Here is a 24,593-nt window from a genome sequence, read left to right on the forward strand (position 1 = left end):
CTCAGCCACCAGGGAACTCTTCAAACTGTTTTTTAATGAAGTCCTAAAGGAAAGGTGCAGAAGTCTAGAGCCAGAGAATAAGTACCAGACTTATAATTTTAGAATAAAGGAGCTAATGTTACTAGCTGTAAACTGAAGGGGAAAACAGGAAAAGAGGGAACATGGCAGTTTTGGGGATATCAAGCAGCTTTGTCCAGAGGTCTGAAATAAAATAGAAACTGAAGGCAATTAAAAAAAAAAAAAGCAATCTTTGTTTTTTTTGTATTTTGTATTACCAAAAATTGTGTTCCTAGGAGAAAAGAGACTTAGTTTACCTAACATGTGGCCCTGAGACTAATTTGCTATATATGCACGATATGTTTTGAATGAAACATTTAAGTACATTGTCTTTTCACTCCATAGAGAGGAGAAAGAAAGTGAAAGTTGCTCAGTCGTGTCCAGCTCTTTGCGACCCCATAGATTATACAGTCCATGGAATTCTCCAGGCCAGGATACTAGAAGTGGGTAGCTGTTCCCTTCTCCCGGGGATCTTCTCAACCCAGGGATAGAACCCAGGTCTCCCACATTGCAGGTGGATTCTTTACCAGCTGAGTTGTCAGGGAAGCCCAATAGAGAGGTGGTGACCCTTAAAAGATGTCTGCTTGGCACTTTGAAAAGACAAAGGATGCTAGGTCATGTAGCACTCTGAGTAGTAGCTGCTTAAAGGGGATTTTAAAACTATAATTCATTGTCAGCTGCCTACATTATCCAAAGTTTTAAAGTATATTCATCATCGTCCTCTCCTGTCAGAGATTAGGATTTAAGACCAGGCTCTATTATTGAGTGTGAATAAGCAATTTATTAAACAGGAAATTGTGCCATTAGTAATTGAATTGGCATTTTATGATGATATTAAAGAACCAGTGTTCTATACCCTACATTCATCTTGAATGTAAACAAAATTTGACCTGTTCAACAGTGCATGCATGCTCAGTTGCTAAGCTGTGTTTGACTCTTTGCGATCCCATGGACTGTAGCCCACCAGGCTCCTCTGTCCATGCGATTCTCCAGGCAAGAATACTGGAGTGGGTTGCCATTTCCTCCTCCAGGGAATTTTCCCAGCCCCAAGGATCTCTTGTGCCTCTGGCACTGGTAGGTGGATTCTTTACTACCAAGCCACCTATGGCAGCCTGTAGTATTATTCCAGAGATAATTCAATTTTGACTCAATATGGGTGAGTCAATATTTATGAAATATTTCAAATAAAATAATTACTTAGATTAGTAAAATAAAGGTCATGATTTAATGTATCCAATCATGAATCATTTATAGTCGAACATTTTTAATGGGGCAATTGTTATTTTATTAACCAATGTGCATGTAATCAGGTAAGGGATATAACAGTTGTAAAAAATCCTCAGTCATATTTTACACCTGGAGAGATTTCATTCCCCAAATATCTATCTGTTATAATGCACTACGTTATATCAAGAATGGATAGAAAACGCTGAGTCTCTCGTTAACCAAGTCTGAAATGAGTTGACCTGGAATATCCAGGAACTCAAAGAAACTGTTAGTAATAATCCCTCATTATCTCTTATTCATACTTCATAATTCACCCCTCCAGGGCAAGGCTTGGGTAGAATGGTATAGTAAGTTGAGTTGATCAACTCAACTCAATTTTTCACTCAATATGGGTGAATTAATGAGTTTCTTTTCTCTACTACCCCTTCTTTCTCACCTCTTTTATTATGGCCAATCATGTCATTTTCAATGCCATAAATTCATTAAGAAAGGCATAGGATTTAGCCCTCCTTCAGTTTAAAACTTCTGATATGTACCCTTTCCTGCTTTCCTCTGACCACGCTTTGTGTCTTTTTACCTCTCCTCTGCCCTTTCTCCTCCTATTTTTTTTTTTTTGTCTTTTAAGCAGTTCCTTCCTTCCTTTTTATTGTGATATAGTGCAGAATTTGAGAGAGACTGGTGAAGCTCAACTCCCTGTATATAATTCCTATCCCTGCCATCTACTAGCTGCATAAATTAGTCTTGAGGATTTCATTTTTTCTGGCTCAAGGTATTCTTTCTATTTCTCCTTCCCTTTTTTCTGTTCTTCAGCCTTTTTCTCTAAGAGTTCTAGTCTCCCTGAAAGATATTTACAAAGATCTGACAATCAGGGATTATCATGGAGTACGGTCACTTGTTGCCCTTTCAGTCAACACAATTAAAAGATTGTATCTTTAATCTCAGTTTTATGGGGGTTTTCCTGGTGACTCAGATGGTAAAGAATCTGCCTGCAATACAGGAAACCCGGGGTTCAATCCCTGCTTTGGGAAGATCTGGAGAAGGGAATGATAACTCACTCCAATATTCTTGTCTGGAGAATTCCATGGACAGAGGAATCTGGTAAGCTGCAGTGCATGGGGTTGAAAAGAGTCAGACACAACTGTGCAACTAACACACACACTTACCCAGTTTCATACATTGTTCAAAAGTCAAAACAATATGAAAGGGATATATTCCGGAAGTCTTACTCCCATCCTTAACTCCACTACTTGTGTTCAGTCGCGTAGCACTGTTTGACTCTGCAATGCCTTCCTCCACTGTTTACAAGTCATTTAAAAATTAGCTTCTGATTTAATTTTCCTGTATTTTTGTTAGCAAAAGTAAGAAAAATTAGCAGAGATCACACTAATTTTCTCATTCTTTCTTATAGACTTTTGTACACGTAGTTTTCTTTTTCCATTTAAAAACATATCATGGAAATTACCTCAGGTTATATCACAGAGCACTTCCTCATGATTACAAACACTTCATTGTGTAGATGTCTCATAATTCATTCAAATTGACTTTGAAGGATGGAAATTTAGGTTGTCTCTAAAAGCTTGATATTACAAAGAATAATATGGGAGTGAATAACCCAGTGCAAACACTGGCTTTAGATTTCTGGAGGAATCCTCAGTCTAAATTTCTGGAAGTTGAATCATGGAAATGCACATGTGTTTTATTAGATGTTACTGAATTCCCCTCAGTGGCATTGTAGCTTTCCTACCCCTACTATCCGGAGAAGGCAATGGCATCCCACTCCAGTACTCTTGCCTGGAAAATCCCATGGATGGAGGAGCCTGGTAGGCTGCAGTCCATGGGGTCGTGAAGAGTCAGACACAACTGAGCAACTTCACTTTGACTTTTCACTTTCATGCATTGGAGAAGGAAATGGCAACCCACTCCAGTGTTCTTGCCTGGAGAATCCCAGGGACGGCAGGGCCTGGTGGGCTTCCGTCTATGGGGTCACACAGAGCCAGACACGACTGAAGCGACTTAGCAGCAGCAGCAGCACCCCTACTATCAGTTTATGAATATGCCTATTTTTTATAACTTCAAATTTGTGTTCTCAATATTTTTTTATTTTTGCCAATCTGATAGGTAGGAAAAGATATCACATGATAGTTGAATTGCATCTTTCATTTATGTGAAGTTAAGCATCTTTTTCGTATAGTCAAGGCTGTGGTTTTTCCAGTAATAGTGTATGGATATGAGAGCTGGACCATAAAGAAAGCTGAACACTGATGAATTGATGCTTTTGAACTGTGATGCTGGAGAAGACTCTTGAGAGTCCCTTGGACAGCAAGGAGATCAAACCAGTTAATCCTAAAGGAAATCAAGCCTGAATATTCATTGGAAGGACTGGTGCTAAAGCTGAAGCTCCAATCCTTTGGCTGCCTGATGCGAAGAGCCAATTCATTGGAAAAGACCCTGTTGCTGGGAAAGATTGGGGGCATGAGGAGAAGGGAGCGACAGAGGATGAGAGGGTTAGATGGTATCATCGACTCAATGGCCCTGAGTTTAAGCAAATTCTGGGAGATAGTGAAGGACAGGGAAGCCTGGTGTGCTGCAGTTCATGGAGTCACAAAGAGTCGGACATGACTGAGCAACTGAACAAAAAAACATTAGGACCGTTTTGTTTTTCTGTGAATTAATCATGCCTTTTGCTCATTTTTCTATTGGGTTTGAGTATTTTTTCCTCTCACTGTTAAGGGCTCTTTATATTTTACTGAAAATAATTTTCTATTGTAATATAAATTGCAAATAGTTTCTCCTAGTTTGTAATTTGTATTTTGACATTAGATTTGGTCTTTTGCCATTGAGGAATCACACACACGCACACATACATATGTATTTTATTTATCCAACTTAATAGTTTTATTACTTCTGAATTTGGAAAGATTTTTCTTTCCAAATGATGATAAAGGAACCAACCAATGTTTTCTTCTAGTATTTGTATGACTTATTTATTTATTTATTTGTATCTTGGATCAGTTTGGAATTTACTTTTGTATAGATATGAAGAATGAGTACAACTTTATTTTACTTTTTTTTCAGATTGCTATCCATTTGCCTCAGATCAGATCAGTCGCTCAGTCGTGTCCCACTCTTTGCAACCCCATGAATCGCAGCACGCCAGGCCTCCCTGTCCATCACCAATTCCCGGAGTTCACTCAGACTCATGTCCATAGAGTCAGTGATGCCATCCAGCCATCTCATCCTCTGTCGTCCCCTTTTCCTCCTGCCCCAATCCCTCCCAGCATCAGAGTCTTTTCCAATGAGTCAACTCTTCGCATGGGGTGGCCAAAGGACTGGAGTTTCAGCTTCAACATCATTCCTTCCAAAGAAATCCCAGGGCTGATCTCCTTTAGAATGGACTGGTTGGATCTCCTTGCAGTCCAAGGGACTCTCAAGAGCCTTCTCCAACACTACAGTTCAAAAGCATCAATTCTTTGGCACTCAGCTTTCTTCACAGTCCAACTCTCACATCCATACATGACCACAGGAAAAACCATAGCCTTGACTAGACAAACCTTTGTTGGCAAAATAATGTCTCTGCTTTTGAATAGGCTGTCTAGGTTGATCATAACTTTCCTTCCAAGGAGTAAGCGTCTTTTAATTTCATGGCTGCAGTCACCATCTGTAGTGATTTTGGAGTTCAGAAAAATAAAGTGTGACACTGTTTCCACTGTTTCCCCATCAGTTTCTCATGAAGTGATGGGACCGGATGCCATGATCTTCGTTTTCTGAATGTTGAGCTTTAAGCCAACATTTTCATTCTCCACTTTCACTTTCATCATGAGGCTTTTTAGTTCCTCTTCACTTTCTGCCATTTGCCTCACTGCCACTTATTTAAAATTCCATCTTTATCTGAGTGACTTGAGATGTCACTTTGATCTTACTTTAAGCTTTCTTATGTACTTGTTAATTTCTGAGCATTCCCCTTCCCACCCCAACTCATTGTTGTGCATAATCATGTACCATTACTACACTTTACATGAGTTTTATAGTATATTTTAATATTAGTGGGGTTAATCTCCCTTTTAACCTATTTTTTCAAAATTTGTATTGTTATTTTTGTATATTTATTTTCCATGTTCCTAGTCCCAGGAATCTGCTGAAAGGAAATAGTCCAAAATGTAAAAAAATTCTAAAGAAATAGAAACAAGAGCTAGCTCTTTGAGAAATAATCTAGAGCTAAAATCTGACATCTAGTGTTCAGTGCAGTAACTGCATGGTACTAACTAACGTCTGACAGTCCTATTGCAATTAATGCCTTATAACAGTTTTCAATGGCACCCCACTCCAGTACTCTTGCCTGGAAAATCCCATGGACTGAGGAGCCTGGTAGGCTGCAGTCCATGACACGACTAAGCGACTTCACTTTGACTTTCCCCTTTCATGCACTGGAGAAGGAAATGGCAACCCACTCCAGTGTTCTTGCCTGGAGAATCCCAGGGACGGGGGAGCCTGGTGGGCTGCCGTCTATGGGGTCACACAGAGTCGGACACGACTGAAGCGGCTTAGCAGCAGCAGCAGCAGCAACAGTTTTCAATTGAGTACTGTATACTCAAGCAGCCTTGTTAGGAGAGAAAGCTCCACATCAATTAGTAAGAAGGTAACTCAATGTTAGCTATTCTTGTTTGTAACGTTTAAAATCACAAGAGCCTGAATAAGGGGGAGTGAGCAAAAGTTCACTCAAGAAGTGAACAAACTTGGAACAGGGTTGAAAACATACCTGCCACCAGCACTGCTGAGGCTGGAGGGGCTAAAGGAAAAAAGGAGAGGCTGGGAGTGGCTTCCGTCTCCTTTTCTTCTCATTGCCATTGACAGTAAGGTCAGAAAAAGCAAAGTGCTGTTAGCAATTGGGTTTTATAGTTGGAGCCAATATTTCTACCAGAGATTGAAAACCATGGGTGATTAGAAACCTGGGGAAAGGGAACTAGGCTGTTGATGCTAGCTAGACTGTATTTTTTTTTTTTTTTAGGGCTTCCCTGGCAGCTCTGTCCGAAAGAATCCTGCACTGCAGGGGACCTGGGCTCGATCCCTGGGTTGGGAAGATCCCCTGGGGAAGGGAATGGCTACCCATTCCAGTATTCTTGCCTGGAGAATCCCCATGGACAGAGGAGCCTGGCAGGCTGCAGTCCATGGGGGCGCGAAGAGTCGGACAAGACTAAGCACAGCACAGCACAAAATAATTCCAACGCTAACATCCCAGCTAGAAGGGAGAAATCATCTTTGAAAGTGGTGCAGTGTGATTCCATCAGTTGTGTTTTACTTTCAGCTTTAATTTTTCCCTCCTAGTGAGACCAAACAAATTGACACGTGGGAGTTTGTAGGAGAGAAAGGCTTACTGCAGGGCCATGCGAGGTGGTTCATATCTTTAAAAAGTCCCAGCTCCCCAAAGTGTTTCAGCAAAGCACTTTGAAAAGCCAGGTGAAGTGGGGTGGGTTGCAGGGTCAGCTTGTGCACAATTCTCTGATTGGCTGATGGTGAGGAAACAGGGTGGTGTCACATGGGTTAACATCAGTCCTTAGGCTCCAGGAAGCCTGGAGCTGTGTGCTCATGGTTGTCTAGTAGTTAACATCTTCCATTTGGTGAGGGAGGGGAGTGGTTTCATATCTGCAAAACAACTCAGGAAATGTACAGCAAGTACTATTATCTAGGTACTTCAGAGAGGAGCTCAAGTAGAGGATGTGGGGAAAGGCCTGTTCCCCTCCCTGCAAAGGCCCCATGGGGTCCTGCTCAGTTACATTAGAGTTTAATGCAATAAGCGAAAACTAGGTATTATCACAGACAACTGAAAGACAGGTAATTTATAGTTCTTTCATGTTTTTGTAAAAATTAAAATCACCAAACAAAAATTTGTGACAGAATTGCAAAGTGAGTAGAAACAAAGCTTGTGTTGCTGGATAAGATTCTGTTCTAGAGGATATATAAATGTCTTCCGAACTGCTGTGTCTTATCCTGCTCCCAAAGTTTGAGCAGACTGAATTCTCCGTTCCTCTTCTGTATTTCTTCTCAGTGGGTCTGATGCAGAGAGAACTCTTATCCTCACTCAATGCAAAGACAATTGCAAAATCCAGTCAGCATCCACCCTGAGCAGACAAGCACACACCTCACAGTAGCTGAGGATGTTGTCTCTACTGAGTCCCCAAAGAGTTCCAAGCTGCTCGAGAGGCCAATAATAATTGAAAGTCCAGGCCTCATGGGACTTTCCTGGTGGTCCAATGGTTAAGACTCCATGTTTCCAAAACAGGGGGCACAGGTTCAATCCCTGGTTGGGAAACTCGATCTCACATGCTGCTACTAAAACCTGTCATGGCCATACACACACACACACACAAAGTACAGGCTTCAGAATCTGACAAACCAGGCTCTGATCATGACTTCAAATCTCCATAAATCTTAACGAGTCATTAAACCCCTGAGCCAGACTCCCCATAATAAAATAAACACACACATATATTTATTACACATAAGTATATATAAAATTTGGCACAATTATCAGCATGCAGTTAAGTGTTAAGTAAACAGTAGGCACATTATCATTAGGAAGAAATAAGGCACAAGGCTGTATTAATGAGACTATGTACCAGGTGGGAGTAACCCTCTGTTCATTAGTGCTATAGATACTGCATGTCCCTGGGGTGGAAATTAGACCACATTCTCCTGAGAGACTTATGGACTCCAGTTCCTTAGAACTCTTCCCTCCAGCCCCAAGGATAAGTCTCTAGGTAACCACTGGCTCAGGATGACCTAAGCATATATTCACTCCCAAGGAATCGTTTTCATTATAACTGAAGCTCTCCTTCAGCCAGTTTACTTTTCTTAGAAAAGTGAAAGTGAAGTCACCCAGTCGTGTCTGACTCTTTGCGACCCCATGGATGGTAGCCTACAAGGCTCCTCTGTCCATGGGATTTTCCAGGCAAGAGTACTTGACTGGGCTGCCATTTCCTTCTCCATTACGTTTCTCAGAATAAACACCTAAAATTTAGATTTCCTCTTATCTTTGTAGTTGAGATTTGTGTAACCTCTGCACAATAAGAAACCATATAAGCCATATATTTTCTATATGGCTAAGTCAACTTTAGCCAGACTAGACAAATCCAACCATTGTTTGTGTCAGCTTTTATTGCAGATAGAAGAACATAGCCCGTGATGTTTATCTCTTCCTTTACTGTCCTTGAAAGATACACAGACAGAAGAAATTGGAACCCAAATTAAAAAAAAAAAAATACTGACAAGAATAAAAGATGAAGGAGATGTTGATTTTATTATTTAATCATTTAAACTTCTTTTACATTTCCTAAAAAGATACATGGTCTAGTGAAAAGAAAACAGCTTGAAATCAACATAACACCATTCTGGCTCAACCTCTAGCACCGGTTATCTATATAATCTTGAAGAAGTCATTTGTTTTCTTTTGTCCACAAATATTCATATGTAGTGAGAATAAACTAAAGTTTATTATCTTACCACGATTCTCTGAGTATTACATATGCATACAGAAGTAAGAGGTGAAAATATATGTATATGTATGTTTATATTTGCATACCAAACGCACACTTACATAAACAGGCCTCTTAGTTTTCCATAAGAAAGCTGATAATGAACAAGGGGACTGGAATAGGTGATAGGCAATGTCCAGTCTTATGCTGATAGCATCTGCTTCTAGCTTTTAAAATGTTCATGTGTTCATTCCTCCATCCAAGGCAACTGAGAAATGGAAACTTGCTGGAAATACAAATTTTCAGGCCCGACCTCAGACCCATACTCAAACTTAACTGAATCAGGGGCTGTGGGGAGAGACTCAGCTAGCTTTGTTGCAACCTGCCCTCCAGGTGATTCTGAAGTGCACTAAAATGTGAGAACCACTACATTTAAACATTCCCAGGGAAGAACTATAGGCTAGAGGAGAGACAGGAATTAAAGGGGGGAGGGGGGAAGGCAGGATAGTCTATAGAGATCCTGAGCCACAGGTGGTAGGAAGAGATTTGGGGAGACAGAGCAGTGGCAGGCACAGGAGAGGGTTATTTACGGTTGTAGGACACCGGTGTGGTTGTAGAAAAGCAGGCATCAGCCCAAGGGAAATAATAATGCAGTATCCAGGTACTCCCATGTTAGTCATTGGTTCTCATGCAGTCATTTCTGCTCCTGTGCTAAGACTGATGGCTTTAGAACCTTCTTCCTGCAGTGGATCCTAAAGGAAGATAGTTATCCTGTTTCTAGTCACAGCTGTTTCTGACCTCTATCGTCACTACCATAGAAATTTGAGACAGGGAGAGTTAGGGCTTCCCAGCCTAAGCCTGTTTGTCTTCTGGCCTTTTTCAACAATTTAAAGTCCCCCTGGTTCTAGTTTTAATTTTTCCCTCATTGGCAGCTAAGGAATGTGTGCATATTCAGAAAAAGGAAGCGAACTCCTGGAGTTCCAATGGGCTAGGGGTGAACTTGCCCGGAGAAAGCTGGAGGGGTGAGAATCAGCCTATGGAACCGACAAGGCAAGAAGTCGCTGTGGATGCTCTTACCGAGGTTAATGGATGCAGTGTTGTCATCCACGATGTTGCCTTGACAGGGGAATCCCCGGCTTTGCAACTTTCTGGCCAACATGAGGACCACCAGCCGATTATAACCTTTCCTGCGATGCTCAGGCATGGTGTAGCCATGGCACATGGTGGCAAACTGGTCCATCATAGACCAAGACAGGGGATTCCCCTTATCATCACGGACACACACACTGGGGAAGCAGGAGATGAGGCTGGTGATGTACCGGCGACACTGTTCATTGCCGCCCCGAGACCAAGTCTGGTTGAGTAAGTCAACATCAGCAACACTCAGGGAGGTTACTTGTACGGAAGAATTCATTCTTGAAGAAAATGACATGGGAAGAAATATGAACTCGGGATCATATGACGACATACAAGTATTTCTCTCTTTTTTATTCACTTCAAACCTTGCGGGATCCTAGTTCTTCCGCCAGGGATCAAACCTGGCCCCAGCAGTGAAAGCACCCCATCCCAACCACCAGACCTCCAGGGAATTCCCCAACTACTTCTCTTTTTACATTGATTCAAACTGAGAAAGCATCTTGGAGATAGTGCCTAGCAAATACTAGCATATTTTCAATAAATAAGAATCCATCACTTACCACTTGCAAACATCTTTTAGGATTTCATTTCTAACAGGATGAAACACTCATTATATTGAGTCTAAGTCTTTCCTTCAAATTTTATGCCCACTTGTTATTGTCCTCAGAATAGATGAAGGCAAGGATTTCATTTTTCTGGAAAACAAACCTCAGACTTGTTCTTATTAAGTCCTGAGTCTGCTGACACCCTCTCTGAGGCCTTGAACAATTCCAGATACTTGAGCCTCTAATCTTCTTCTTGATAATAATAAATGTTTTAGGATAGGACTCCTACATTTATGCAACCATGTCCACAAAACAAATATAAAGTGCATAATGTTCTAGGCATTTGTAGGTGCTTAAGAAATGCTAGCTCTTTCAGACCTTTCCCTAAACATTCTGGAAAAAGATTTCAAAATCCATGGGCCTTAAGATTAAAAAAAAAAAAAAAGGACAGAAATTATTGCAGTTTCTAAGAACTGACACAGGTTATTTAGTTCCAAGTCTCTGGGGGCTGGTTGTGTTTTGAATTTTCTTTCATGCTTGAAGTTATCAATATCCAAAGATAATCCCCAGTTAAGAGGTTACTGATGTCTTTCTCACTACGTCCTTTTTTAAAATATTTGTTTGACTGCACCAGGTCTTAATTTCAGCATGTTGGATCTTTCAGTTGCAGCAGGTGAGATCTAGTTCCCGAGCAGGGATTGAACCTGGGCACCCTGAACTGGGAGCATGAAGTCTTAGCCACTGGACCACCAGGGAGGTCCTGTACCATGTCCCTCTTTATGAAGTAAAAGTTTGTGTTTTCTTTTATTAGTGGTTATGCAATGTTAGCTCATATTTCAGGTATTCTGTGAGACCTGGAGCTGGGCCATTCACCTAACCACTAAGCAGGGGGAAAGAATATAAATAAATGCAAGCAATAACTGGCTTAACAGGATTTTTTCATTTAATTCTCGAAAATAGACTTCCAAACAAAGTCAAGGAAGCTTCAGGTAGTGATGTCACTATAAATAAAAACACTAAACCATGTGTTTCAGGAGGGACATTCGAGACAATGACCTGTGAAGGGTGGGTATCCAAAATAAAGTGTACAAATTTGGATAATGATTTAGGTTTTAAAGACAAATTGTCTAACTTCCTATGCAGAAAGGAACAATTCAAGTAAAAATTTGATTTAAAAAAGTCTGACAGGGGATTGAAGACAATTTTAAATAACATCTCAGGGATACGACAGCAAACAGAGTTGCTGTTGAGTAGCTCAGTCGTGAGCGGCTCTTTGCAACCCCATGGACTGCAGCATGTCAGGTCTCCTTGTCCTTCACTATCTCCTGGAATTTGCTCAAACTCATGTCTATTGAATTGGACAGACTGTGGGAAACTCTAAAGGACAAATAGCGTGATTTTTTTTTTCAATCAAAAATAACATAAGAAATAAAAAAAGATGAAAGGGGTACCTGTCTGTCAAAAGAAACTTAAGAGAGATGTTAACCAGTTGCATATAATAACCAGGTGCTTATTCAAAACAAATAAAGTGCTCAAAGTTTTATGATAATTGGAGAAATGTGACTACTAACAGGTCATTTTATATTTAGGAAATAGTGTTCACAAAGTTTTAAGGAAAGAGCTAACAAAGCAGGCTCGAGGCCACTGTTTTTAGAGAACCTGCTTGCCAGGTTGGCCTTTTGCTAGGTGGCTGGTAATTTGGATTTCTGGGGAAGTCCTGCCATTCTCAGAACGGGTCAGAGTGGTTAGCTTGGCCTGTTTGTACAAGTGATGTAATTTATGCTGAACACCTCTTTTCCTCCTGGGAGCCTAGGAAATTGGTGCGTGCTTGGCAGAGGGTACCTCCAGTAAAAAAATTTTATCTGTGTTGTCACAACTCATTGCTGGGAATCAAATGCATACTGCGTGACTCTGCTCAGGGAGGCCTCTGGGAAGCTTGTGCCTGGTTTCCTCTGGACTTTGCCAAGGCACCTTTTTCCCCATGCTGGTTTTGCTTTGTATCTTTTCATTATAATAAGTTATAGCCATGACTAAATATATTGAGTCCTGTGAGTCCTCTTAGCCAATCACTGAACTTGTGGGTGGTCTGGGGGACCCCTGACACAGAGGTGATATTACTATTGCACTTTAATAAAAAAAATTCTTGGGAATTCCCTGAGTGAATTCAATGTGTTCACTTTTGGGGCCAGGGTTCGATGCCTGATGGAGGATCTATTAATAAGATCCCACAAGCCATACTATGCTGTTCTTAGTTGCTCAGTCATGTCTGATTCTTTGTGACCCCATGGACTGTAGCCTACCAGGCTCCTCTGTCCATGGGGATTCTCCAGGCAAGAATACTGGAGTGGGTTGCCATGCACTCCTCCAGGGGATCTTCCCAACCCAGGGATCGAGCCTAGGTCTCCTGCATTGCAGGTGGATTCTTTACCATCTGAACTACCAGGGATTAATAAGATCCCACAAGCTGTGAGGCCTGGCCAATAATAATAATAATAATAATAATAATAATAATAATAATTCCTTTGGAGGTATAATATTTAAGTATAATGGAATAATATATAAGATATTTCCTTTAGAATAAATCAAGGGGTGGGAAAGCTAGAGGTCTGGATAAAAGATTTCTAATAATTCTTGTACTTTTTGAAAATATACATGTATATTTAATGAGCACAAGCTTGGTTATATTTTTTAAATTCAATTAATAGGAAAATGCATTGTTGAAAAGGTTACAGTTGGAATTGAACAAAGGACAAACAAAATTGAGAACTGCATTATTTTGTGATTGAAAGAGGCAGGGGTTTAAGATTTTTTTTAAGTATATTGGTTTTGGAGGTTAATTACACTAGTTTCTCAACTCTTGTGTTTGAAAATTTTCATGACTGAAAAAGTAACAATAGAATCCAGTTGCTTTATGTGACTTAAAGTGTCCCTTCTTTTCTAGGTTTAGTCTTGTTTTGCTCAATAATTACTTCAACATACACCACAGAAGTGGAGAAAGTAACATTCACTGAAGTGGTTACTTTTCAGGTATCAAGTTTCATTTGCTTACAAGAAACATGCAAAGAAGATATTATACATCAGTTTTTAGGAAGAATTGACTGAGGCTCAGAAAGGTAACCTGGAGAAGAAACTGGCAACTCTCTCCATTCTTCTTGCCTGGAGAATCCCATGGACAGAGGAGGCTGGCAGGCTGGAGTTCACGGGGTTGCAAAGAGTCAGACACACTGAGCGACTAACACACACACACACACACACACACACACACAGAGAAAGGTAAGGCAAAATGGAAAGTAACTAGTGCATGACAGATCAGGGACCACAAAGTAAAAGAATGCAGATATAAACTAACACATGTTCTGAAGGGCTGGATCCTGGAATTAGACTTCTTTTGATTGTTTCTGGCTCTACAGTTTGCTCCTGTGTGTTATTTCAATTCTGTTTAAAAAGGGAATAATAATGGTACTGCTTTATAGGGTTGTAGAAAGGATTCAAGAGGCCATGTATTTAAAACTTTAAAACATTTAGTGCCTGGCATAGAAGACACATAAGTCAGTTAAACAACTTCATCCCTGAAACAACAAAAAACAATTATAACCACCTTGGGTGCAGACAGCAGAAGTTATTTAGAATTATTTGAAGGAGGAGGATGCCCAAGAAATGACTTTTTTGTGTATTCTGTGAAAAAACTGTCCATAGTTAATTACTATGGAGAGAGACACAGATTTGATTTTGCAGGAAATTATGAGCAGTCAAGCACAGCAAAAAGGAAAAGAGTAAACACATACACACATTTAGATTCAGTCACCTAAATCCAATATTCCTTAATGGTATTAAGTACTCCAGGTACTGCAGTTTGTACTGCCATAGCATAAGTTCTCCCCCAGAGGAAGCTTGGTTTACGTACAAGAAACTGGTGTCTATAGTTGAAATCGGAGGTAAGCAAGAGGCCTTGAAGGAAGCTAGCTTTACATCCACCTGCTTTGAGTCAGCAACAGCTTTGGAAACATCATATAATTCACTCTGCAGCCCTATATGTGGAAACACACAATGAAAAAAAAAATGTGGACGCTTTATCTGAAAATGCCAAAAGGAAATTTGTTTTAGTATTCCTATACTTGGTATCATCAATACCACCAGCTTCCCACCTTGTATTATCCTAACCACTGTGTATTCATACATATATTATCAGAGCTACTCCTTTGTCTGATTTTCAAGTCTTGTATGAGATTTTCAAATTTCCATGTTGATCATGATCTTCCATGGGATTTTCTGATGGGACTATCCCTTAAGAATTTGTAATGCTTTATGGGAACTTTTTATTTTCCTGACTTCTCAGATTGATCTTAAGCCCCTGAGGGTAAGGGATGCTCTGGAAGTATTAAAGAGCTTCAATTTATTTGGCAGGGCAATCTTACTTTAAAGACTGTCTTTCAGTCTCCTGCCTAAACGCCCGTCACAGCAACGTCAATATATAAACTTAGACTGGTGAGGTTTATTCTGAACTTAACCACCCAGCACTCACTCATTTGTCATAGCTATACTGTATTCTCTATAAACCTTTATTCAGTACTTGTTGTAAGTAAAGTACTGTGCTGGGCATAGCTTCAGATCGGGACACAAGAATGGCATGGTCTCTGTTCTGATAGTAATTACAGCATGACAAGGGGCTTGTTTACTTAAAACTGACTGTCTGCTTCTCCAAATCCTGATCTGCTCTGTCCTTTCCATTCTGGCTGCTGATTGCTTAAATGCTCTGGAAATTGACTTTCCCACTTCCTTTCATATCTAATTGCTTGTTTTCTTCTCCTAGGAAATCACTTCTTGAAGAAAACATGAATGGCAGGTCCTGGTGAACATAGACTGTGCTCTGAGCCTCGGCTTCTCCATCAGGGAGTTAAGTCTAAGAAAAGATAAGCAAGTCTTCAAGTTAATGCTATTAAAATCATAGATGCTGTGGCTAGCACTCCATATTAAAACACTGAATTACATCTAAGTGGTAGTGAGCTGTGTTGACTCAAATTGTGGATGGTAGTTCCAACAGAATTTTTTTCTTCTAAGTTAGACTGAGTCAATTCTTTCTAAAGGTCATCCTAACATTAAAACAAAACCTTTTAGACTTTTCAGATGTAACAGGTAACAAAAACTGCGTAAAAGGGACAGCTTAATTAAAAATAATTACATACATTTTGACTACTTCTAAAGCCACAGAATAGAATTTGATGAGCTCCCTTCTATGTATCACTCTCCCAATCTTTTAATCACAATTCCTTCTCTCTCCTCCAAAAATAATCATTATAACAATTTTTAAGATAACCATTTTTTGTTTTCTTTACAGTTTTATTATCCAAGCCTGCATCCTTAAACACTGTAGTTTGATTTTGCCTACATTTTGTCTTGTGAGTCTTTTCATAAACAGATCTTCTTTCGATTCCCACTAAACTCCTCTCTCCCCACTTTAAAAGCTTCTTTTGTTGGAGAATCCTGATTGTTAGGGCCCTTTAATCACCAAACAACAGGATTTGTTGTTTAGATTTTGCTGATCATCTCTCCATGGTGCTCTGGATCATGTCCTTCTATCTGTTGACAGGGTATCATTTTTAACAAATGATTTTCTCCTTTCTCCTTGAGAAAGGAATCTCCACTTCTTGTTCTGCTATTGACCACTCCACCTCCTTAGAAGGGGAAGGGTTGCTAACTAAATAAGCCAGAACTTGGGACATTTTTTTGGTTCATAGTTACCAGTGAGCAGGCGTTTGAAACTTTCAGGCTGGTGCTCATATAGACAAGCTCTCTCGTCCATGCAACTAGCAGTGAGCAGCAAGCAGGGCCTGTCTGGGCAATTATGCATGTTTTTGTTTTCTGTGTATGGCAAACACAAGGAGTTTGGCTCCTCTGAGTCCATTAGAGGATTAACCCTGATTTAACATTGTTTATGGATGGTTCTTAGATTAAAAATGACAAAGGCATTCCTATGCAGGGTGTGTTCTTACTCTAAACACCCAGTACTGAAGCAGCTTCACTGGCTAAATCGTGATCTATCCACAGCCCAACTAGTAGTTCTGACCTAGCCTGCACTTAGGAAGAAAGTAAAAGGCTGTTTATATGTAGCTGATAGGCTTTTAGGGAGACGAAGGCAATGGCAACCCACTTCAGTACTCTTGCCTGGAAAATCCCATGGACGGAGGAGCCTGCTAGGCTGCAGTCCATGGGGTCGCTAAGAGTTGGACACGACTGAGCGACTTCACTTTCACTTTTCACTTTCCTGCATTGGAGAAGGACATGGCAACCCACTCCAGTGTTCTTGCCTGGAGAATCCCAGGGACGGGGGAGCCTGGTGGGCTGCCGTCTATGGGGTCGCACAGAGTCGGACACGACTGAAGCGACTTGGTAGTAGTAGTAGTATGATTTAGAGATGTTATAGAAATGGCACCTTTTTAGGTTCTCTGAATAACAATAGTAAAGACCCTGATGACTTCTTAGAAGCTATTCAGTGTCCTAAAGAGATTACAGTTCTTACCACAGAAACCTACAGTTGAGACCACATCAGAAGTCAAGAGCCGGTATTGCTCTACATGGTAAATGAGGGGTTTTACCATTCCAGCTATACTAGGTGCTATAATTCACATCTCTCCCCACCAAACCCTCAGGAAAGATGACTATCAATTAAAATGAGTGTAACTCACAACTAATAGCTCAGCCTTCTAAAAAAAGTATTGGCAATTAGAGGGATGGTCTCTCCATAATGATGAATTCAGGGGATTTGAGGATATTAAGCAATAATACCAAAATCCATCCAGTTACTGCCATGACTTTTCACATCAAGGGGGAGATATACTCATTTCCATATTAAAGTAATCCTGGTGAGATTTTTCTAAATTAATTAGATAAGCAAGTGGTTGACTTATGCCTCACTTCTAACCAGAATAACAGGGGTAAATCTGTAAATGTGTGAGAGAGTTTAGAACTGCCTCTATAAAGTCTTTTTGAGCATTTGCAAGGGGATTTTTTTTTTTTAATATATACAACATCTCAAGTTTTTAGGTTATGAATTTATATAAATCATTATAGGTGGACAGAAACTTTTCTTGTAGAGGGCTTCAGCTACTTCTGGCTGATAAAAATGACCAGAATTTATATATCTAAATGGGGGTTCCTACCTTCTTGTCAAATGATCAAGGAACTCATTTCACTGGAAGAGCTATACACAGTAACTTCATTGCCTATATCAACTCCCAATCATTATAAAAAGTTGAGAGAGCAAGTGATACACTGAAGCCAAAGCTATCCATCCAAATAATCAAAAGTCTTAATCTGTTTCAGTCTTGGCCTAAAGTTCTTCCAGAAGCGTTGATGGTTATGCAGTTATCTCCTTGGAGCCCACATATACTCTTTCCTTATAAAATCATTTCAGTTTATCCTATGCAGACCGGTTGATTATCTTTTTCAAGAATCATTTGCTTTAGAAAGAAGAAAGGCTTACCTATTGGCTTAGACTTAAATTAGATTTACTTTAAAAGGTTATGATAGGAAAGGGTTAGAAGTAATAAGGAGAAATATCCTGTGATATTCACCAATACCATTTTTTGAAAGAAAAAAAAAATCACTTAAAAACAGCCTAATTTAAATGGCCTCTGCCAAACCCAAAGGCCAAATCTCATTAAAAAAAAAAAAAAAAGTATTGCTATAAGACTGTAATACATAAGCTGTTAATATATAAAATGTATGTAAGTGTATTTGTACATATGTGTGCTTATATGTGTGGAAAGTGTGTCATATTTATATATCTGAGAGATATGACAAAAAGAAGAAAAAAAATGCCTGTCTAGTGTCTTGTACTTGACCCACCTTGTATTTGAAAGACTTGGTCCCAGTTGATAACACCATGTTCTTCCAACAGCTGTCGGTAAGCATTGACATCTTTGTAGAACACAGCATAGGCATTAGTATAATGATCCAGGTTGTCTGTCTCAGCCTAGGACAGAAGACATAATCACAAACAAATAAAACACACCACCTTTGATCACGTGAGCCTCTCCTTTGTCTCAGAGGCAGAATGGGGAGGATGCTGTCTTCTTCAATCTTCTTTCATATTTATCCATATGACCAAAGTCAATGATCATAAGGAATCATCAACCCAGTGGGAAAGCTAGTGTGTACAAGCGTATCTGTTTCATGCTTCTAGGGATTATCAAACACTAGAGAAATCATCCTAGTGACACATTTAGACTGGAGGTTTCCATATGTCTGATACTCTAAAGCCAGTCGAATTAGAAGCTAATGGTGAGGTGTATAGCTTGTTAAGCTATGACGGTTACGATTTCCCCTTTACTTCATCTTTTCATTTCAGTTGGTACCAATTCTTTTTGCCTTTTAAAACTGTACCTCTTTCTGTCGCCGTGTGATGATGGCTTTGAAGTCAGGCCATGAATCCAACACCACTTCCTTTTGAAAGGGATTCCCACGATTTATGTTCATCACTGCTCCATAAACCTGAGGCAGAGAACCCAGAGGAAAAGCTAGTCATATTATTAACCATTTCAGATGCTTATTGCTCTTTTCATTTCTTGTACTACTGCAAAGTTATGGCCATGAGGGGAAATTATAAATATACACACATATATTCATAACCCACACACATATAAACTTCTCCCTTGTTATTTCATCAGTGCACATGGAAACTGTTAAAATGTCTATGACAGTCTATGAAAATGCTCCCAAAACTTAGTGTTTTTGTAGCACAATGGTGAGAGGTACCAAATCAAAAGGCTTACCAGACAGGGACTTGGAACATAGGTTAGTAATACTTAATGAATCAGCGTCTGATATCTAGATTTAGAGTTCATATGCCTTTTAAAAGTTCTATGGATAATTTTGATGTGCAGCTGTTTTTGAAGTTTACTACACTATCTTAAAATCATATGTGAAGTACAACTACTCTTTCAACCCTGAATTACAATTAAATATCAGTTGAGACTGAGATACTATCCCCCAGAGAAAGGCCAAAAAGCATATCCTGCATTTTAGATTTGATAGAGCAGGTCTGTATAAGCATTCCCTGAGGGTTGTAACTATGTCTTATTTACTATTATATCCATGGAGTCTGACAGAGCTGACCAAATTCTTATTGACTAAACAATACTGAAGTATCGTTAGAATTCTGTTCTGTGATTTTTCACATTTTTTTTCCACTAAGAATCAAAGATATCTGTCCCATAAAGCAACTTTCATATGTTATCTCTGTGCTTCTAGAGAAGACAAAGTTGTAGTGGTAAGGATAAGAGCTAAGCTATAGGCCAGTGTTCACAGCAGCATTTTTGTAATACTGTAGACAGAAACTGGAAACAATATCCAGCAACAGTGGAATAAATAAATAAATTGTGGCATATTCCTACCATGGATTACAAAAGAGCAACATGGTATCGAGCTTGTCCAGCCAAAGAAGCTAAGTTCAAAGAGATACTTACTGTGTGATCCAGTTTATATTACATTCAAAGACAGGCAGAATTAAATGATGACTTTAGAAGCTGATAGTGGTTACTGTGGGAGAACAGGGAAAGATATTGACAGGAAAAGAGTATGGAGTGGGGGAAGAATGGTGTTTGATGTACTGTTCTTTCTTGAATGGAGTAGAAGTTACATAGATATTCACTCTGAGAAAATTCACTGAGCTGTATCATCATGTTTTGTGCACTTTTTAGTGTTATGTGGGTGCGTGCCAAGTTGCTTCAGTCCTATCTGACTCTTTGTGACCCTATGGACATAGCTCTCCAGGCTCCTCTGTCCATGGGATTCTCCAGGAGTGAAGAAATCCTCCAGGGGATCTTCCCAACCCGGGTCTCTTATGTCTACTGCATTGGCTGGCAGTTTCTTTACCACTAGCATCACCTGGCAAATCCCTGCTAATGTTATACTTCAATGAAAAAAGTTAAATTGTAAGGGCTTCGGAGCCTACATTTTACCTCCTTTATCACTATCTTAATTCAAATCACTCATCTCATCTCAATGCCTAGAAGATGATCCAACTCTCTTCTGTCTTACCCAAACTGGGACCTCACTCAAATTTTCGCATAGACTGTATCTTTCCAAATGTAGTCTAATACTAATGCGCAACATGGATCACACTTAGCGAAAATCCACAAACTAAAGTAACCTGGAAGGGTCATGCTTGTTCTCTTCATGATTAAATTCTGGAATTGATGATCTTACGTGTACAGAGTAATACACTTATTAAAATGGTTTCACATGAGGAAAGCATAATCCGTATTCAAGAATGTAACTTAAACATGATTGAAATGTTCACAAGTTTAGAAGAAAAAAGAAACCTCTTTACAACATTCAGAGTCTGAAAAAATAACTAGTTTGTAAAAGATCAGAACCAACTGAAAGCTTTGGCATTGGTTGAAACCACAGGAGGAAGGAGAGGGTGGGATAAATTGAGAAACTAGCATTGACATATATACGTTATCATGTGTAAAACAGATAATTAATGGGAAGCTGCAATATAACACAGGGAGCCCAGACTGGTGCTCTGTGACAACCTAGAGGTGTGGAATGGGATGGGGGAGGAAGGCTTTACAGGGAGGGCCCCTAAAGAATCAGTCTATATAATATAGAATCAGCCTATATTATGACTGGTTCGTGTTGTTGTATGGCAGACACCAGCACAACATTGTAAAGCAATTATCCTCCAATAAGAAAACAAACAAATTCTTTCAATAATTTATTCATCCAAAGAGTGAGTGTTGAGGGGGGATGCAAAGTGGCTAGGAGGGAGTAAAGATGCTAGAGGAATGAGCAGGTAGAGCTTGTGAAGGAAATCTGGAAGGTTATTTAAACATTTAAGCCTAAAGACTTCGCTGGTGGCTCAGACAGTAAAGTGTCTGCCTACATGTGGGAGACCTGGGTTCGATCCCTGGGTCGGGAAGATCCTCTAGAGAAGGAAATGGCAACCCACTCCAGTACTCTTGCCTGGAAAATCCCGTGGACAGAGGAGCCTGGTAGCCTACAATCCACAGGGTGGCTGAGTCAGACACAAATGAGTGACTAAACTAAATTTTAAGCCTAAAGTGAGATTATAAAATACGCAGCTATAAATTCCAGTGGATGGAGGAAGAGGAAACAACTGAGACTATATTTTCTTTATCTTTTTTATTCACTAAAGGACTTAGTGTTTACTTAAAGGGTATTTTGAAACGATGGTCAAAGAACAAAGCCAGGCATTATATAACAAAGAAATCATTAAAGGAGGATAAAGAGATTTAGGGACAAAAAGACTCAGGGTAGGAGAAATAAGAAATCAGGAGCAAAGAGCTCAGCAGCTAGGAAAGAGGAGATTTCTCATAAAGGTGTCTATCTGTGCCTATACGGTTCATTTCCTTAATTCTTACTTCAGATGGTGCTGTGAGAGGCAAGCATTTCCAAAAAACACTCAATTTGAAATGTGATAATCTGGATTTAAATCTGAATTCTAGCACCTGGAAATGGGGAAGTTATTTAGTAATATTATCTATAAAATTTTAATATAAATATATGCCTATTCAGAGGTTTTAATATTACAGAGGAATTAATTTTAGAGGGGGATTGATTAGGTGTTTTTGAAGCTCAAATGAGATAATGTGAAAGATATTAAAAAAAAAATTATACATACCATTCAGGCCAAGTCAACTAATCTGAATTTAGAAGTCCCTTCTGCCATTTAATAAAATTTAGAACTGAAATTTATTTCATAAATAGTTCAGTCCAGCACAGCCTGAATTTTCCTAGAAGGTATCTAGCAAGACTGTCAAAAGTATAACTAACTGCAATGTATCCCCCATCCATTGAATCAGTCTCTAGAAGTAGAGGATTGGGAAACTGTATGTTTACCAAGTACTCCCAGAGTCTTACCATTAGGAAAATTTGGGAAACAGCTGTAAGTCTGATGTTATTTCACAGATTAATAAAATGAAGATAGAACTATTCAATGTTTCATACCTTGAGTGATTCAGGAAAGTGACTCTTCAGCATTTTTTCCAGGAGCAGTAATTTGGTAGAACAGTTAAGAACCTGCATCTTCTCTGGAGAGTGGAGAGCTAGTAATTCCACACCTATTTAAAAACATGAAAGGATGTATTTAATTTTTGTCTGTTAATATTTAAATCTACCCAGAAAGATCCTTGAAGCTTTTTGTTTGTCTTTTTGGTTCGTTTCTTTGTTTGTTTAAACTGGGCTTCATTCAACTTTTTCTCATATAAAATGATATGGTGGCTACAACTGGAGCCGGGGTCTTCTGCAGAGAAACTCTGGTGTGGGTCTTAAGATGGTCGGTGAATTCCTAATATGAAGACTTGGTGAATACCATCTCTTTCAGGAGTGAGCTAGATGTAAGTCTTGGAAATGGCATCAAAAGTTATTTAGTGGTTAGAACTCCCTGCTTTCACTGCCAAGGACATGGGTTCAATCTTTGGTCAGGTAAATATGATTCAGCAAGTGCATCCAAAAAAAAAAAAAAAAAAAAAAGGGAAAGTTGCCCATGGAGGCAGTACAGACCCTGGCAGAGGTACAGAAAGTCACCAGTTCAAGCTATTGTCAGTAACTTCTTAGACACAGGGGCTGGGATGATGCTAGTGCCGCTGGGGACAGGGATGTGGTACTCCAGGACAAAGCCAGAGCATCCAGTCACCTTGCAAGGGTTGGGTATGGAGCTTGTCAGTCTCCCCAGTAGCCTCACTGCATAGGGATAAGGGTGCAATTCTTTTTTTTTTTTTAATTAGAGTGTAATTGGTTTACAATGTTGTGTTAGTTTCTGCCATATAATGAAGTGAATCAGCTATATGTATACATTATCCCCTCCCTCTTGGACCTCCCTCCCACCCCCTCAATCGCACCCATTTATGTCGTCACACAGCACGGAGCTGAGCTCTCTGTGCCCTACCGCAGGTTCCCAGTAGCTATCTATTTACATATGGTAGTGTATATATGTTGGGCTTTCCTGGTAGCTCAGCTGGTAAAGAATCTGCCTGCAATGCAGGAGACACCAGTTCTATTCCTAGGTCAGGAAGATCCCCTGGAGAAAGGATAGGCTACCCACCCCAGTATTCTTGGGCTTCCCTGGTGGCTTAGATGGTAAAGCATTTGCCTGCAATGCGGGAGACCTGGGTTCAGTCCCTGGGTTGGGAAGATCCTCTGAGGGAGGGCATGGCAACCCGCTCCAGTATTCTTGCCTAGAGAATCCCCATGGACAGAGGAGCCTGGCGGCCTACAGTCCATGGGGTCGCAAAGATTCGGACACCACTGAGCAACTAAGCACAACACAGTGTATATATGTCAATCCTAATCTTCCAAATCATATCATCCTTCCCTTCCCCCCACTGTGTCCCCATGTCTTTTTTCTACCTTTGGGTTGCTAGTCCTGCCCTACAAACAGGTTCATCTGTACCATTGTTCTTTTTTAAGATTAATTCTGAATGCCACCTTCCTCTGAAGAGGGAAGAAATAGAGAGAGAAGGAGGCCCTGGAATGTGTCAATCAGAACCACTGGAAATGGGAAGTTCACAAAACTGGATCCTGGGGAGTTGTGAGTGTCTACACTGGGTTAAGCCTTCCATTACACATGTTCACTGTACTCTGAATTCTTCCTTCAGGACATGCCAGCAGTTGTAATTTACATTTATTTGTGTTTTCTTTGGTATAAGCCTGTCTTAAGTAGCCTGTGAGCTGCATGAAGAAAGACCCATGTCTGCTCTGTGCTCCACTGTATCCCCAGCACCTACCACAGGGCCTGGCATATAGTAAGGGTCGCTGAAAGTAGTTGTTGAATGCATGATATGAAGCTCAGAGGAAAGTCTTAGGTTAAGTAGGGAAACTTCTTTTCACAATGTGGGGCAAAGACAAGAGAAAAACTTGAGTGGGTCAGGTGGTTAAGAGGAGAGAAATACCTAGCTTAAAGATGAATCAGATGTGAGCAAAGGCTGAGGCTCATTTTAGTCCGATAAAATTAAGGGATGTAAAGGGCCTAATGGAGAAGGCAATGGCACCCCACTCCAGTACTCTTGCTTGGAAAGTCCCATGGACGGAGGAGCCTGGTAGGCTGCAGTCCATGGGGTCGCTAAAAGTCAAACACGACTGAGCAACTTCACTTTCACTTTTCACTTTCATGCATTGGAGAAGGAAATGGCAA

The 24,593-nt window shown here is 40.0% G+C and overlaps 1 protein-coding gene across 1 annotated transcript; it reads right to left on the reverse strand.

The window, feature by feature from the left end:
* Positions 1 to 8,559: 8,559 nt before the first annotated feature.
* GLYATL3 (glycine-N-acyltransferase like 3) lies at positions 8,560 to 22,742 on the reverse strand. Its single transcript, XM_006041280.4, has 5 exons — positions 22,409 to 22,742; positions 18,818 to 18,925; positions 18,281 to 18,407; positions 14,340 to 14,463; positions 8,560 to 10,168 (listed from the first exon to the last, which is right to left on the reverse strand). The coding sequence occupies exons 1-5, from the start codon at positions 22,484 to 22,486 to the stop codon at positions 9,742 to 9,744; spliced, it is 864 nt and encodes a 287-aa protein (XP_006041342.4). The 5' UTR covers positions 22,487 to 22,742; the 3' UTR covers positions 8,560 to 9,741.
* Positions 22,743 to 24,593: the final 1,851 nt, after the last annotated feature.

The sequence above is a fragment of the Bubalus bubalis genome, chromosome 2 (assembly GCF_019923935.1).
Source record: "Bubalus bubalis isolate 160015118507 breed Murrah chromosome 2, NDDB_SH_1, whole genome shotgun sequence".
Classification (NCBI taxonomy): Eukaryota; Metazoa; Chordata; class Mammalia; order Artiodactyla; family Bovidae; genus Bubalus; species Bubalus bubalis.

Excerpts from the sequence above, each read along its gene's own strand:
- GLYATL3 (XM_006041280.4), bottom strand. The coding sequence starts at position 22,486 with ATGCAGGTTCTTAACTGTTCTACCAAATTACTGCTCCTGGAAAAAATG. Across the intron at positions 18,926-22,408 it reads ACTTTCCTGAATCACTCAAG|GTTTATGGAGCAGTGATGAA; the intron begins GTATGAAACATT and ends TCTCTGCCTCAG. Across the intron at positions 10,169-14,339 it reads ACTATAGACACCAGTTTCTT|AATGAATTCTTCCGTACAAG; the intron begins GTACGTAAACCA and ends ATTTTCTTCAAG.